Here is a 16,785-nt window from a genome sequence, read left to right on the forward strand (position 1 = left end):
GCTTTTTACTTAGTATTAACTACACATATCCTTCCATAATAGCATATATAGAAATATTATTATTTTAGACGGAGTCTCGCTCTTTCATCCAGTCTGGAGCGCAGGGGCGCGATCTCGGCTCACTGCAACCTCTGCCTCCCAGGTTCAAGTGATTCTCCTGTCACAGCCTCCTGAGTAGCTGAGACTACAGGCGCCCACCACCATGCCCAGCTAATGTTTTTCGTATTTTTCGTAGAGACGGGGTTTCACCATGTTGGTCAGGCTGATCTCGAACTCCTGACCTCAGGTGATCCACCCGCCTCCATTGCCCAAAGTGCCTGGATTACAGGCGTGAGCCACTGTGCCCGGCTAAAATCTTATTCTTTAGTGTTCTGAAGAGCTTCACAGTATCAAAGTGTATGAAATTATTTAATCTAATTATGGATTTTAAAGTGATTGTTAGTTTAAAAAAATTCTTTATGATATTATCAACAATGCTGTAATGAAACATTCTGGCATTTTTAAATTTTACTAAAACAATTTTTTGAGACAGGGTCCTGCTCTGTTGCCCAAGTTGAAGTGCACTGGCATGATCATGGCTCACTGCAGCCTCAACCTCCTGGGCTCAAGTGATCCTCCTACCTCAGCCTCCTGAGTGGCTAAGACAACAGGTGCAAGGCTACCACATCTGGCTAATTTTTTGATATTTTGTAGAGATGAAGTTTTGCCACGCTGCTTAGGCTGGTCTTGAATCCCTGAGCTCAAGTGATTTGCCTGCCTCAGCCTCCTAAAATGCTGGGATTACAGGCATGAGCCACCATGCCCAACATTTTGTTTTTATTTTAGGAAGTATTTTTGTAGGACAATTTCCTACCAAAGTGATATTGCTGTGGTAAAGGACAAGTATCCAGTCCTTGGTATTCTCGGGGGATGGGGTCCAGGACTCCTCACTGACAGCAAAAATCCATAGTCCCTTATACAGTTCCCTTGTACAAAATGGTTTATTTGTGTATAACCTATGTACATCTTCTCATATACTTTAAGTCATCTCTAGATTACTTACAACTTAATTCCATGTAAATGCTATATAAATAGTTGTTATACTGTATTGTTTAGGGAATAATGACGACAAAAAAATCTGTACATGTTCAGCCTAACTATATTTCTGATCGACATTCAGCTGAATTCACGGATGGCGAACCCATGGATATGGAGGGTTGACTGTACTGATTATTGATCAATATCTGCTCCATAGTTTTTAACAGTAACTTGAAAAACAGAAAAATCCAAACTTCAAATTTTCTAACCCTAATTCCAGAGCCAGGGTTTTAATTTAATACCCTAATTACTACAACTAAAATGTTGCTTACTTTATGAGTTATTTAGGATCTACTTTAGGAATAAATTAGATTCTTATGTGGCCTCTTTATATACTTTCATGGTTTAATATTTGCCTACCAAAGTCTTGTTATATTTTCCTTTCTTTTTAAATTACTCAAACTTAATCAGCTTAAACTTTATCCTATAATTGTGGAAAAGTAATTTTCAGAAAAACCTGTAATTGTGTTCCATCTTTTGTCAGTTCTTTTCTCTAATCTAGTAGTTTTCAAGCGGATTTTACCCATCAGGAGATATTGTGCATGGCAATGCCTACAGACAGTTTTGTTTATCACAACTGAAGGTGGGACAGTGCAACTGGCATTTAGTGGGTAGAAACCAATGATGCTGCTAAACATCTTGCAATGCACTGGAGAGTCCCTTGCAACAATCATCTGGCCCAAAAGGTCACAGTGCTGAGGTTGAGAAACTGCTTTAATTCCATTGTGCTGAATGTTAACTCATTACTAAGATACAGCAATGGAAAGTTGTCCATTGTTGACTTAAGAGCCTCCCATTCTCCAGGTATATGGGTGCTTAAGGTGTGGCCTGGGGAAAACCCTGGGGTGACGCAAAAAAGATGTGAATAAAAACACAGATGAGAACCCAACTATTCTCTTAAATTAGCTATAAAGAGATGTCCTACTCTTCTCGCTAAAAAGAAAATACTTTTGGAAAATAGTTTTCATAAAAAAGATTATGTTAACATGTAATAGACATTATTTTTAAATAAATCAATAAGTATTTAAAATTTCCCAGTTCCAATTTCTAATACAGTCAGTATCAATCCATAGTTGCTGAGACCAAAGGGTTTGAGAACCACTTACTATCTGAGTACAGACTGAGAAAAGGGAACAGTGGGTCCCCTTGGTCACCTCCAGAAATCATTATTGGGTGATATTAAGCAGAAAATCTCATAACTTTCTATCATCATTTATGAAAGATAGATAGGACGGTAAACTGGGTCCTCCTGAGTTTCAGAGGCTATTCTGAGGATGTTCAGAGCTTCATAAAAATGAACACATTTTTTAAAGGAATAAATAAGTATTCTTAAGTTCTGTGACTGAATGACTATACAAACTGAAATTGTGAACTTTTAGTATCTACAGCCAGTTTTTTCTAAAACTTGGCCATCATTTCAATTTTGAGAGAAAGGTTGTTTTCTGTTCTGTTGGAGTGCTTCCAATTTTCTTTACAGCTGTACAATAATTACTAAAGTAAAACCATTTTACATATTCTACTTTCAGGATGCCAAATTATAAAATGGGATTTTGGCTATAAATATGGTATTTATTTTAGACTGTCTATATAGTCGCTTACTGCATATAGCCAACACACATTTAATTCCTTCCAGCTCAAATTCGGCATCACCACAATTTTGCTACAGGCTGAAAATCAGACACATTTGTTATGATCTTTAAATGGCAACCACGCATGCAGTTCTTGCAAAATTCTGTCTCTTGTACAAAACGTGCTTAGAGTCTAAATTTAGTAGTGATAGAGTAGGAACTCACTTTAGGGAAACTGTTGTACATATAGATCTGATAAGAAACATTGTAATAGAAAGCAACTCTCCAAAGGACAGTTACAGCCGTACATTTACAACTAAATGCTCTTCCTGAGGAAAAATACCTCACTGTGATTTTTCCAATGGTTCATCTTCAGGGATATATTTTGTTAAAAACCAAGCAGTAAGTCTTTGCTTCTAAACAGTTTTATCTCACTGACTTTTTTACAGAAACACAACTCACATTTGTATATATTTTCCCACTATATTAGTTATTTTGGTTTTTCCTTATACTTGTAAAATGTCAAGTCACATTACAGAAACAAATCAAATATCAATGCAAAATACTTCTTTGTGATAGTATGAATACTAGTCTCTGGCCACTTCACTACACTCATTTCTACTTGCCTTAGTGAGTAGAAATGGGAAAAAGAGAAGTTAAACCCCAAAGGTTTTATAGTTTCAAAACTGTTTTGGTCAAGGATTTAAGGTAGTAAAAAACAAAGAGACTAAACTAAGCTTGTTGAATGAGCAATAGATTTAACTATTCAAGTTTTTATGATACTATCAGTACTCAGCTGAAGGATAACCAACAGTAATCATAGGACAAACCTCAAGAACCCAAAATGTTCTCACAGCAAAAGAATGCAACTCCCAACTATGGCATAAGGACTAATATGAAAATCAAAATATTGTATCTCAGAAATACTTGTGAAAACATTTAATGAAGTTATAATTTTACAAGATTCAGCTTTTTCCTCTTTTGCTTTAACTTGATAACTTTGTCAAAACAGCTCCCAGTGAAAGAACTATGAAACAGCGTATTACAGAAAGATAGCAAATCTCAACTTCCTGGTAAGGCAGTCTGATTTTACAACAGACGTTATACTTATTTATTTTAGTAAGTGGATATTTATATAAAGAGGCAATTTATATTTTCTCTACACTTTGAGGGAAGGTTATCAGAATTGTGAACTACAGCTTTGTAGATCTGCTGTCATAATTAACATTAATCTTGAAGCTATACTGAAATTGAAAACAAATTTTAAAAACTTCTAATTTCTCTGCTAAAGCCTGAAGCTTGAACTTTGACAACACTGATGCTTGTACTATATATAATGTACCTGAGTTTTCTAAGATGATCAAATCTATTGCCCTGCACAAGGAAAAAATATCTCAACATACTTCATTACATAAATTATTTTAATTAGTGGCATTTCATAAGCCAAACTGCATTTTTAACATCTATACCTTCAAAGTAGCTTTATGTTTCCCTAAGTGACCTTTTGTGAGTCTACCTATAAAACCAATGACTATGACTGTGAGCCTGTAGGAGGCCAAAGAAAATCTTTTCTAACCATGTAGCAGAGTTTCTAATTCTCAGACCTGCTAGGGATTTATTCCTTTAAAACACTGAGCATGGATATTAGTGGTAATATATGAATGTTATCTTGCAATGTGCTCAGAAAACATACATAGATTTCAGTTTAGAATGTGATACATTTCACTGTTTCTCCTACTTTTGGTCATTTTTCCCCTAATACGATTTTATTTAGAAAGTAAAAGAACATGGCTAGGTGCGATGGCTCATGCCTGTAATCCTAGCACTTGGGGAGTCCGAGGTGGGAGGATTGCTTAAGCCCAGTTGTTTGAGACCAGCCTGGGCAACATAGTGGGACTCTAAAAAGAAAAAAAGTAAAAGAACACAATCAAAATACAAGCACACTATATAAAAGCAATGGAAACATTGTAAAAACCTCCTAAAAATGTTAAATATTTGTTGAAACAAAGATCTAAGAAAAACTTCAGGCTACATGGTGGCTCATGCCTGTAATCCCAACACTTTGGGAGGCTGAGGTAAGAGGATTACTTGAGGCCAGGAGTTCAGAACCAGCCTGGGCAACATAGCAAGACCCTACCAAAACGGAAAAAAAAAAAAAAAAAAAAAAAAAAAAGAAAAAGAAAAGAAAAACCTCAAAAATACTTCATGGCTTATCTCAGAACATCTTTGACAACTAGTGTCTTGGCTTTAGCATGACAAAGGACAGGAGTGAGCCTACACAGTAATTATTATTAGTAAGTGAGCCTACACAGATTATTCCCAAGGTTTTTGCTAATTTTAAACTTAAAATTTGCCTTATAAATATGTCATTTTCATTAATATCTGAATATATTATACTTATCTCTGTTCAGCACAGAATGATATGCATTTGTGTTTGTATACTTAACCATTGTAGCAAGCCCAGTGAAGTGCCGTATATCCATGATTGTCTGCTATGGCTGGATTTGCATCCATAGATGCTGCTGACTGCAAAAGGGCTCCGAGAACACCAATGTGTCCACAGGCAGCAGACAGGTGTATAGGCGTCCGGCCCCTGCTATCCCGAAGTAAGCACTTAGCACCATGTTGAAGTAATGCATCTACACATTCTTCATGGCCTGTAACTGCCTGAAAGAAAATAATTTACAGGTAGTCAAACATATTATGCTAAATATTACATGCCAATTTCAGCTAATTAAAAACTTTAAAGACCATACTCCAATATCCTTCCATCAATTAAAGCCACTTATCCTTTTAGGAGTAATTCTGTATTTTTATTGGAAGTGGTTTAAAAATTCAGTTAAAGCAACAACTCTGTTAAAATGCAAATAGTATGAAAACAGGAAGAGAGAAACTTGGTATTCAGTGAAAATAATGATATTTCAAAGGTGAAAAAAGATTAAGGTGTATAAGAAAATAAGTGAGATAATGGAAAGTCAAATTGACATTAATTCTACTCAAAGTTTTAGAGTTTTAAAATTTTGTTCTAACATTGTTCTCTAGATTAAGTTGTACTTTGTAATTGTTCAAAATTAGCATTTAAAAACTAAGATACTGAAAGAAATGGTCAAGACTATTTGACGAACATTTAATGAAGGGAAAATAAACATAACCTAGTTCAGTTCTAGGTAATATGAAGTTATAAAGGCTTTTTGAAAGGAAAGAGCATATTTCTGCTTACCCCTCTATGCAACGCTGTCCTTCCCCACTTATCTTTGGCATCTACATTTGCTCCTTTGTTCAGCAGTGAGTAAACACAGTCTGTGTGCCCGTTGAGAACAGATAGCATCAGAGGCGTCCTGAGCAACAACAGGAATAGGTTCAGTGCTATCACTTAAGACTGTACTCTGGTTTTCGAAATACGCCCTTCTGCGATGCAACAATTATTTATCGAAACTTACTGTCCATTTCCATCTTGAATATCTACTGCATTCTGTGGCTCTGCATTTCCTATTAATAGCCGTAAGCATTCTGAATGACCATTTGTTGCTGTAAAGTGAAATTTAAACATTTCAATAATTACATATAATGATAAAATAGAAAATGTCCATCTTAGAGCACATCTTCCAGAATTTAATTTTGGGATAGTTTCACTGAATTTAATATGCAAGAATGAAAACTATAGGTACAAAGAAGGTTTCTACGGCCTTTGATTGTTAAAGCTGAACAAATATGAATTCCTCACTGTAAAACATGACAGGCAGACTGCCCACCCAGCACCCATCCCCTATCATCTGCCTCTAAAAGAATGCTCATTTTATTTAGCTGTCTGGCAGTGTGGTCAGGAAGAGTGCCCTGCCTCTAGCAAAGGGATGGTATCATGATTAGACCAAGTTAATCACAACAACCCCATTCTCCTCTGACAGCGATCAGTTTTAAGGTGAGCAGCACAGGGACCAGGTCTGACTACTGAGATGCTGATAAGTCTAGAGGCTGCTGGGAAACACTTTTATCTCTGATAATGAAAAGCCCCCTTTCCTTTCTGATTTTAGATACAATCCTTAAAAGTAGCAGCAATGATTCCTGCAACATTAATGCAAATGTAAGAGAATAACAGAATTTAATCCAGAGCTCTGACACCATTGTAGAATCAACCAATCCTGGAACTGAATCTGTCTTTGGATATTGCCTTTTTTTTTTTTTTTTTTTTTGGAGACAGAATCTCGCTCTGTCGCCCAGGCTGGAGTGCAGTGGTGCGATCTTGGCTCACTGTAACCTCTGCCTCCTGAGTTCAAGCAATTGTCTGCCTCAGCCTCCTGAGTAGCTGGGATTACAGGTGCCCGCCACCACACCTGGCGAATTTTTTTGTATTTTTAGGAAAGATGACGTTTCACCATCTTGGCCAGGCTGGTCTTGAACTCCTGACCTCATGATCCACTCGCCTCGGCCTCCCAATGTGCTGGAATTACACGTGTGAGCCACCATGCCCAGCTTGCCTTTGGACATTGTATGTGAGAGACTAAACCCCTTAAGCTATTTTCAGTAGGGTACTCTGTTATTTCCCACTGAAATAATTTCAAATGATATATATATATGGTACAAGAAAAATTATACATCTAAAGAATGCATGTGTTAAGTCCAAATACATAAAATGGGCAAGGGTATAAGTAGAAGTAGTCCAAAGAAAAGAGCTTTTGAAGTAAGTTAAATCCTCTGCAAAATTCAGGTCCTGTTCATATATATAAAGTCTGATGTTTAAATAAATACATTAGAAAAATGTATCGTGCATATGATACAGAAAAGAACATCTATCACTATTTCTTCTAATTAAAAGATGACAAAACCAGCAAAAACTAGCTAGGTGCCGAATATTCTACAGTACGTTCCGACAGTTATATTAAATACTAATAGTTATTAAACTTGTGGCTTAAACCACCTCTCCCACCCTAGCCCAATCTGTATGCTGCACTCTGCCAGCAGCTCTCACAGCTTAGCAACAAAAAACAGTGTCATAACACCTGGGGATGTCCAAGAAGATCTTGTTTGGCCCATCATTTTTCAAATCAGTTCTTTTACACTCAGTGCACAGTAGCTACTGATGAATGTTTGTGTCATCTAAATTCAATACCCAAACACCAAGCACAGCATCACTGTGGGAAAGAACTGGTAAACCTCCAGAAAAAAACCCTCAGTGTTCTTTTCATGGCTTATAGACGCTCTCTAAAGATCTCCAAATTTGAAAGGCATCTACAGATACAAGGCTTGCATTTATTGAGTAGGCAGGCACTAACAGTAACCTGTGGTTCCTTTTGTGGGTAGGATTTATGCTGAACTATATGGCATTGGTTAACTACTTCTAAGGGACTGGCTAATGTCTCAGTTCAGTATTTACCTATTAAGAGTGCAACCACTCCACGCAAGCTTTCAATTAGTTCTGCATATGAACTGCAATTATGATATAATTTTTCTAGTGGTAGATTAATATTTTAAAAATGTACTTATTTTTCACAGATCTCATCCAGTGTACAAAATTTATTTTTATTTTATTTTTTTTTTTATTATACTTTAAGTTCTAGGGTACATGTGCACAATGTGCAGGTTTGTTACATATGTATACATGTGCCATGTTGGTGTGCTGCACCCATTAACTCGTCATTTACATTAGGTATATCTCCTAATGCTATCCCTCCCCCTACCCCCTCCCCACAATAGGACCCGGTGTGTGATGCTCCCCTTCCTGTGTCCAAGTGATGTCATTGTTCAGTTCTCCCCATGAGTGACAATACGCGGTATTTGGTTTTCTGCTTTTGCGATAGTTTGCTGAGAATGATGGTTTCCAGCTGCATCCATGTCCCTACAAAGGACGCGAACTCATCCTTTTTTATGGCTGCATAGTATTCCATGGTGTATATGTGCCACATTTTCTTTATTTTATATTTTAGGAACAGGGTTTCATCATGTTGCCTACAGTGCAATCAAACTGAGCTCAAGTGACCCTCTTGCCTCAGCCTCCCAAGTTAGGTGGGGAATACAGGCATGCGCCACCAAGTTTTGCAAACTGATATATAACTTCACTCTTTTTCAGAATAAGATAACAGCAAGTAATGCATTTTAACCTCTTGTGCAAACCATATAGTAGTGTATATACATTTATTAGCGGTTCTAATCTATTATTAAAATATTTTTCTCAGCCCCACTTGAACATCTGATAGCTTTGAAAGGCAGCTCTGGGAGCAACAGTGGGTGTTATCAACCGTCTTCTAAAATGTAAGCTTCCCAAAGGACTAGAAAAAAAAATTCAAATGCATTCTTAAGGATCACGCTATAAAAATAGAGAGTTGTGAATCTGCATCTGCCAGTGATACACAGTGGGTAACAAGTCATTTCACTGACTTGGTTATAGACTTTCATATTTTAACCTATCTGCTACATCATAATATCACAATATGGAATAGTTCTTGCATAAAGTAATCGCTCTGTAAATCCTGTCTGCATAAATGTTTAATGCAGTACACTGGTAAAGTAAGTCAAAATGTGTATCACTTGTTAAATGAAAGATTATACCAATCCAAAATAACTTCTACCAGAAAGAAATACTGCATTGTTTTGTTGATAAAGTGTTTCAGAAGTTAGATTATTACATAAACCCAACTTCCAAGGCAGAAAATTTTTTAAGTGATGATAATCTTGTTGTTGATATTCCCTGAGAATACAATCATTTTATCACTTAAAGTCAAACATTTCCCCAGAGAGTTGTAGTTCCTGGTAATCTCCTTGGGTCTGGAAACTTTTGAAGAGCCAAGTTGACATTTTTCAGCTCTTCAGGCCACTGGATTTTAGAGGGAGAAGTCCAGAGATAAGTCCAGGCTATAGCACAGCCTTCAAAACAACACAGGGGCATCTCTGATCCGGCCCTACCTAAGCTTTGGCGGTAGTGGGGCTTTTGTCTGGAGAAATGCCCTCAAAGGGTAACCAGTAGGTGTGACATAGAATTGGCCAATGTTAGCATCTGCAACCATCATCAAAAGATGAATCCACTGCCACTGCCCCGTGAGGGGCCCCTAAAATTGCAGAAGGTATCAGCAAGGAGGCTGCCCAGGTTGTTTTCCAAGAGAGGCCACAGGAGGAAGGGAGCTACTTGGGGGCACTTAAATCTTTTGTGCAGAGGAGCTTCTTTTCATGAGAGCAGGGGAGTTTTTTTTTTTTTTTTTTTGAGGCGGAGTCTCGCTCTGTCGCCCAGGCTGGAGTGCAGTGGCCGGATCTCAGCTCACTGCAAGCTCCGCCTCCCGGGTTCACGCCATTCTCCTGCCTCAAGACTCCCGAGTAGCTGGGACTACAGGCGCCCGCCACCACGCCCGGCTAGATTTTTGTATTTTTTAGTAGAGACGGGGTTTCACCGGGTTAGCCAGGATGGTCTCGATCTCCTGACCTCGTGATCCACCCGTCTCGGCCTCCCAAAGTGCTGGGATTACAGGCTTGAGCCACCGCGCCCGGCCGAGAGCAGGGGAGTTTTAATGACTTCTTAAACACTTGTGTGGGACAGGCTTGAGCATGAGGGAGGTTTTAAGCCAGGCACAAAGTTAGTTTCAAATACTAGTTAATAAATCTATTTTTATTTCCTTTTTTGCACAGAAGCTGGTAATCTAGGATCTACATGTAAGCAACTTTATATGAATATTTTTTGTACTTGGTTTACTTGGATTGGTATAATACACTATATTTAAGTTCCTTGAATGCTGTGGATACTCCTAATGTTTATGAATGACTGAGGCTTTGTAAATTAAGGGACATTTGTGTGAATAAAGTTATTTGGTGGGGTCAAAGAATCCATATGATTTGGGGGGAAAAAAAAAAGGTCAAAAATTTTAAAGACAATTAACCAGAAATACTATATACCAGAAATTGAAAGAGATTAGACAGGAAGTAATAAATAAATCAAGCATAATATCCGGCATACCTGCTGCATGTATAGGTGTCCTCTTCAAAATGTAATCTTTTACTAAGATTGAGGCTCCCTGATTAATGAGTACATCCACACATTCAACATGGCCCTTAAATGCTGCAAGATCTAGGGGTGTTCTTCCACTACTATTTCTGACATCAAGATCTAACAAAGACTGTACCAACACTTCCAGTGCTTGATGGTGACCATGGTAGGCCTAGAAATAAATAAAAATGTAAATTTTAAAAACATATATTTAGACTAACTTCCTAAATACTTTAAAAAATGTAAATAAGCAAACTTGTCTTCATATTATCATCCTATTTAAGATAATCCAAACTTCTACAGTGAGAATTCAGGAAGTTAACTACAGATTTTTCTAATAATCAACATAGTAGGTTGGCTACTGTGGTAGGGAATAGGCATTCTAAAAATAATAAAAGTTTAAATGACAGGTGATCTTTTCATGAGTATACAATGCTTGGCTCATGGCAGACATTCAATGGATGTGTGACAGGGATTTATTCAAGCCTTGATTTCAAGTCTGATTCCAAAAAGCCTGTTTTTGTTTTGTTTTGAGGCAAGGTCTTGCTCTGTTGCCCCAGCTGGAGTGCAGTGGTGTGATCATAGTTCACTGCAGCCTTGACCTTCTGGGCTTAAGTGATCCTCCCACCTCAGCCTCCTGAGTAGCAGGGACCAGAGGTACACGTTACCACGCCCAGCTAATTTTTCTTTTACTTTTTGTAGTGATGAGGGTCTTGCTATGCTATCCAGGCTGGTCTCAAAATTCCTGGCCTCAAGTGATCCTCTTACCTTGGTCTCTCAAAGTGCTAGGATTACAGGCAAGAGCCACTGTGCCCAGCCAAGTCTGTGTTCTTAATCACAGTTCAGTGCTCCACATCAACTCCAAAGACAGCTAGCAACTTGAGTTGAATCAGTGCTTGAATATTCTGATTTCTCAAATTAAACTGACTATACCCACCCCATAATGTGCCATAGCTAAAAAAGAAGTAATTCTTTTAGCAAAGAAATATGTAACTGAGCCCTGCTTGAATATCACCACATACCAGGCATTGTCCTAGCTGTACAAGAGTAAGACTGAAGATTTGTCAGACTGAAGTTGCCTTATTTTTTTTTTTGAGACGGAGTCTCGCTCTGTCACCAGGCTGGAGTGCAGTGGCATGATCTCAGCTCACTGTAACCTCTGCCTCCCTGGGTTCAAGCGATTCTCCTGTCTCAGCCTCCCAAGTAGCTGGGATTACAGGCGCACACCACCACGCCCCAGCTAATTTTTGTATTTTTAGTAGAGACAGGGTTTCATCATGTTGGCCAGGATGGTCTCGATCTCTTGACCTTGTGATCCATCCACCTCAACCTCCCAAAGTGCTGGGATTACAGGTGTGAGACACTGCACCTGGCCCGAAGTTGCCTTCTTCATACAGTCTAATAAAAGGGCTTTCCAGAAAAGTCATTTCAAAATCCAACATGGTAACTGAACATATATTATTTACATTGGACTAAATGCTGAGCAGGACATAAAGAAATAAGTAAACTCCAAAGGACTACAATGCCATTTCTTGTAGAAAATGTCAGAAAGTAGCAGCAAGAGATAACGTCGCTCTGGGCCTTACTGATCTCTTTATAATGAATCTGTGTAGAAACTTGATTACTTAAGCTTGACTATCTCAAAGATTAAAGTGACTAGAGGTAGCAGAATTCTGTTTTAGGATATCTAACTTTGTTCCTCAATACCAGGTCAATGAAAATCATGCTACTGAAAGAATGAACTCTGAGGAACCATACGTTATATAGAAGACAGTATACAAAGAAGAGGTTAGCCAGTTGCGGTAGCTAACACCTATAATCCCAGGACTCTGGGGAGGCTGAGGTGGAGGGATCATTTGAACAGGAGTTTGGGACCAGCATGAGCAACAGAGTGAGATCTCATCTCTGCCAAAAAAAAAAATAATAATAATGATCAGCTGGGCCTGGTGGCATGTGCCTGTGGTCCTAGCTACGCAGGAGGCTGAGGTGGAAGGATCACTTGAGTTTGGGAGGTACAGGCTGCAGTGAGCTGGGAATGTACCACTGCACCCCAGCCTGTGTGACAGAATGAGATTATATCTCTAAATAAATAAAAATAATAATAAATGAAGTTGGGCATGGTCACTCACACCTATAATCTCAGCACTCTGGCAGGCCAACACAGGAGGATTACTTGAGGCCAGGAGTTTGAGACTAGCCTGGGCAACAGTGAGACCTTATCTCTACAAAAAAAAAAAGAATTAGCCAGGAATGGTGGTGTGCGCTTATAGTCCTAGCTACTCAGAAGGCTGAGGAGGGAGGCTCACTTGAGCTCAGGAGTTCAAGACTGCAGTGAGCCGTGATTGTGCCACTACCCTCCAGCCTGGATGACAGAGTGAGACACTGTCTGAAAAATAATAGAAAAAATAAATAAAAAATAAAAATGAAAAGACAAGAGAATGAATAGGAGCCATGATGATTTGCCACAGAGCCTCCCCCCAATGATATCCTCGTATGGGACTGAGAGAAGCAGCCCAAATATCCAGTATGAGCAAAATTAGGAATCAAGACCAGTTTCCCTGAGGCTCAGATCAGTATGTTTTTACTGTACCAAGTTGTCCTGAATGGGAGAGTTTCGAATAAGAAATTAAAGTAACTTCTCAAAACCTCCTAGAGATAGATATGAAAAGGAAAATCATATTTCATTGCACCTAATTACTAAATTATTTCAATTTTTAGCTTAAAAACACTATTTAGTTTACCCATGTCATAGCAGCGCTTATTCATAATAGCTAAGAGATGGAAGCAACCCAGCATCTATTGTCAGATGAACGGATAAAGAAAAATGTGCCATATACATAATAGATTATTATTCAGCTTAAAAATGAAGGAAATTCAGCCACATGCTGCAACATGGATGAACTCTGCTAGATGAAATAAGCCAGTCACATAACACAAAAAAATACTGTTATGATTCCACTTAAATGAGGTATTTAGATTAGTCAAATTCATAGGAACAGAAGGTAGGCTGGTATTACCAGGGACTGGGGAAAGGAGAAATAGGGAGATGTTTAATGGGTACAGAGTTTTAGTTTTAATCTTTACAAGATAAAAAGATTCTGGAGATTGGTTATATAGTAATGTAAATATACTTAACACTGCTGAACTGTACACTTAGAAATGGTTAAGAAGGTATGTCTTACGTTATGTTTTCTTTTTCTACCATTACTACCATATACACATACAAAATCTCTGACAAAAAAATAGTAATTGTGAGAGGGAGAGAGAGAGAGAGAGAGAGAAAGACCAACCCACTGATCAATGTATAGCACATTGTTAATTTGCAAGCACAAAAAGAGAAACTTGCCAAATTGAAGGGTGGCGAGAATACAAATGAGAAATTTCTAAGGAAACAACATCATTAAACTGATAACTAAGTCCTAAAGACTGCAGAGCTTTTAGGAGTCTTTAACATGCTACTTGTTGAACCTCCGCAAGGGGGAAATAGTCTGGCACCTAGAAAGTGCTCAAGAAATGACAGTGAAATTATTATAATGAGAATGATGCTGCTGCTGCTAATGCTGCTCAGTCTTCATTTCTTTTCATCAATAGTAAAATGGCTATTTCTTCCATGCTGGCTTTGCCTTGTCAGACTTATTTACTATGCATGTCTGGGAGAGGTGATGGTGTTTCCAAGGACTCAAAGGGCAAAGAAGTAGAAAGCTTTAAGAATGCTTTCTTAGTTATTGAAAACATGATAGGAAGTATCATGGGGAGAAACGGCAGAAAATTTAATGTATATATGTCAGTGTTAAAACACACGCAAGGAGAGTATTAAGAGAAAAAATAATAATACATATGAAAAGAAACATTCAAATGAATCACTGAACTTGTAGTGTTCCACACTGAATTAAGGATACATCCTTATAAGCATTTTACTAAAAGTCAGGGATCTCACAAACAGGTGGTGACAGTACCCTGGTCTCCTGATTCTCAAAGTACCCCCCCTTCCCTACAACTCTAACATGCTTTGTCTCAAAAATAAATTCTTTCAGTACAGAAAGCTAGATTAGGATCTACTTGAAATTTAAGGTAATAAGTTCTCATTTGACTTAAAAAATTGTCACATTCTTCCCTAACCTTCTTCATTTAGTGATTGACACTGGAAAAAAATTTAGAGGAGTCTTAAAGTGGAAGAGACATAACAGACAATGTAGCCAAATCCTATAGTGTGAGCAACTGAAGGACCAGTGAACACACAACCAGTTAGCACCCCAAGATCACAAAGTAAGCAAAACATTGTAGAAATACTACAGAATGTGTGTGTATACCATCTGCTTAGCCAACTTATAAGGCATTCCACTAGGGCAGCACATTTTAAAATTCACCATCACAGGCATATTTTCTGTATTTTCTCCCTTTCTCTCCCCAGAAGGCCCTGGAAAAAGTCTAAGGATCATTGTCTGTCCTTTTTTTTTTTTCCCCCAAAGCAAGAAACAGAAAAAACAGAAACCCAGCACATTAAATAATTCTCTGAATTAAAGAAAGTTCTCAAAGTTTTAATTCAATGATAACTATTACATGGACCAAAAGTTTATGGTACTAGTTTGAGTCAACACAAATAGGTATTAGATATTTTCAGTAAATCAGCCATCAAGTTGGCTATGAAGGCAGTACTCACAGCCAAGTGTAAAGGGCTTATTGTTGCTCTATTATCTGAATCACTCAGCATGTCTGTTCCTGAGGTTTCCATTAACTGAAAAAGCAGAGGCATTTTAAATGTCAGAAAGACACACTACAGCAATTATTCTCTCCCACTCCCCCAGTTCAAATCCACTTTAGAGTATTACTTGGCAACTCAGCAAACTTATAAAACATGATTATTATGAAAGTGTAGTAAGGATAAGGAGCACAGACTAAGAGCTTTGAAGACAGGCTACAAACTAAGAGTTTGGGGAAAATGCTACTAAATTGCCACGAAGTAAACATCTTCCTTCCCTCTGTACACAAGATTTCTGTCACCATCTTTGCGCCTAATATGTAAAAACACTTTCAGCTTTAATGACAGCAAATAGATAAACATAACTGGTAGGAGGGAATTGAGTAATACTAATTGGTGGGAGGTAATTGACTAATACTTACAACATCTAGAGGAGTTTCACTTGCAATCTGAAATAAAGGTCAAAACAAAAATATTTAGCTTGGGAAGTATTCATCTACAGTAAGTCTCAACTTACACAGGGCTTTGCTAACTTTTACTCTAAACCTGTGCTTCATTTGGCTCCAAAAAATTAGATGTTTTGAATAAACAATTTCATATCACAATAGACATCAAATCTATATACATAGGTCTAAAATTTTGGTGTGAAGATCCATAATAACGTAGGAAGACAGTCATTTTTGTAGCAGGGCTCTAAGCGCTATATTAAATTGTCAACCTCCCTTTTCTTTTGTATCTACTCTCCTTGAATTTTATTTCCCCTTGAAGGGAAGCAAAGTTTAACGTAATTTATAAGGTAAGTCTAAATAAGAGAATCTTTAACCTAAAGTATCTGTTACACACATGAGTATCTTTTCTTTGACTTTCCTTCTGGTTTGGTAAATCTGGGTGAATGGTGGTATTATATTCCAGAATCAGACCACAGTAGAAATAAAAACTTTCTTTGTAGAAGTGGAGTCTCCCTTATTAGGAGGGGTTGTGAAATAAATGCACCTTTTGGAATTCCCTAAATATATGGGGGATATATTCCTTTCACAGGGACTTTTATTTCTCATGTAAGACACAGTTACAGTCTTTTAGAAACTTATGAGAAATATTTATTTAAAGGGGCAGGAGAATACTGTAGACATGAACATGGGGTAATCGGTGGCCCTCTTCAGAGATCTAATTTTCTCCTTTTTTAAAAAGAAAAGAGAATGAGATATATCTTACTAAAACAAGTATGAACTTAAGATGTATATAAATTCTGAAAATGTTAGAAAACAAAATGGAATTTGTTTCTTGATCCATTTATTCTCATTTTTGTTACATTATTAGACTATAAACTCACATTAGGTCTTTCACAAGCATTCAGGAATCTTACCAGCTGAAGACACAGACGGTGACCATAAGCAGCTGAATAATGAACTGCATTGTATCCTTGCTTATCACGGATCCCTGGATTTGCATCGTTTCTTAGTAAGTATTCCAGGCAC

At 37.7% G+C, this 16,785-nt stretch overlaps 1 protein-coding gene across 16 annotated transcripts in view; it reads right to left on the reverse strand.

Moving 5' to 3' along the window:
* The window catches only part of ANKRD28 (ankyrin repeat domain 28), a 188,130-nt gene that overhangs the window by 12,024 nt on the left and 159,321 nt on the right, over positions 1-16,785 (reverse strand). For all 16 annotated transcript variants that reach the window (XM_038002901.2, XM_008009212.3, XM_008009218.3 and 13 more), the window contains 7 exons: positions 16,674-16,785; positions 15,733-15,759; positions 15,272-15,346; positions 10,582-10,783; positions 6,086-6,173; positions 5,866-5,983; positions 5,093-5,312 (listed from right to left, as the gene is read on the reverse strand). In XM_038002901.2, coding sequence (XP_037858829.1) covers positions 5,093-5,312; positions 5,866-5,983; positions 6,086-6,173; positions 10,582-10,783; positions 15,272-15,346; positions 15,733-15,759; positions 16,674-16,785 — 842 coding nt within the window. The remainder of the gene's footprint in view (positions 1-5,092; positions 5,313-5,865; positions 5,984-6,085; positions 6,174-10,581; positions 10,784-15,271; positions 15,347-15,732; positions 15,760-16,673) is intronic.

The sequence above is a fragment of the Chlorocebus sabaeus genome, chromosome 15 (genome assembly GCF_047675955.1).
Source record: "Chlorocebus sabaeus isolate Y175 chromosome 15, mChlSab1.0.hap1, whole genome shotgun sequence".
In the NCBI taxonomy this organism is placed as follows: Eukaryota; Metazoa; Chordata; class Mammalia; order Primates; family Cercopithecidae; genus Chlorocebus; species Chlorocebus sabaeus.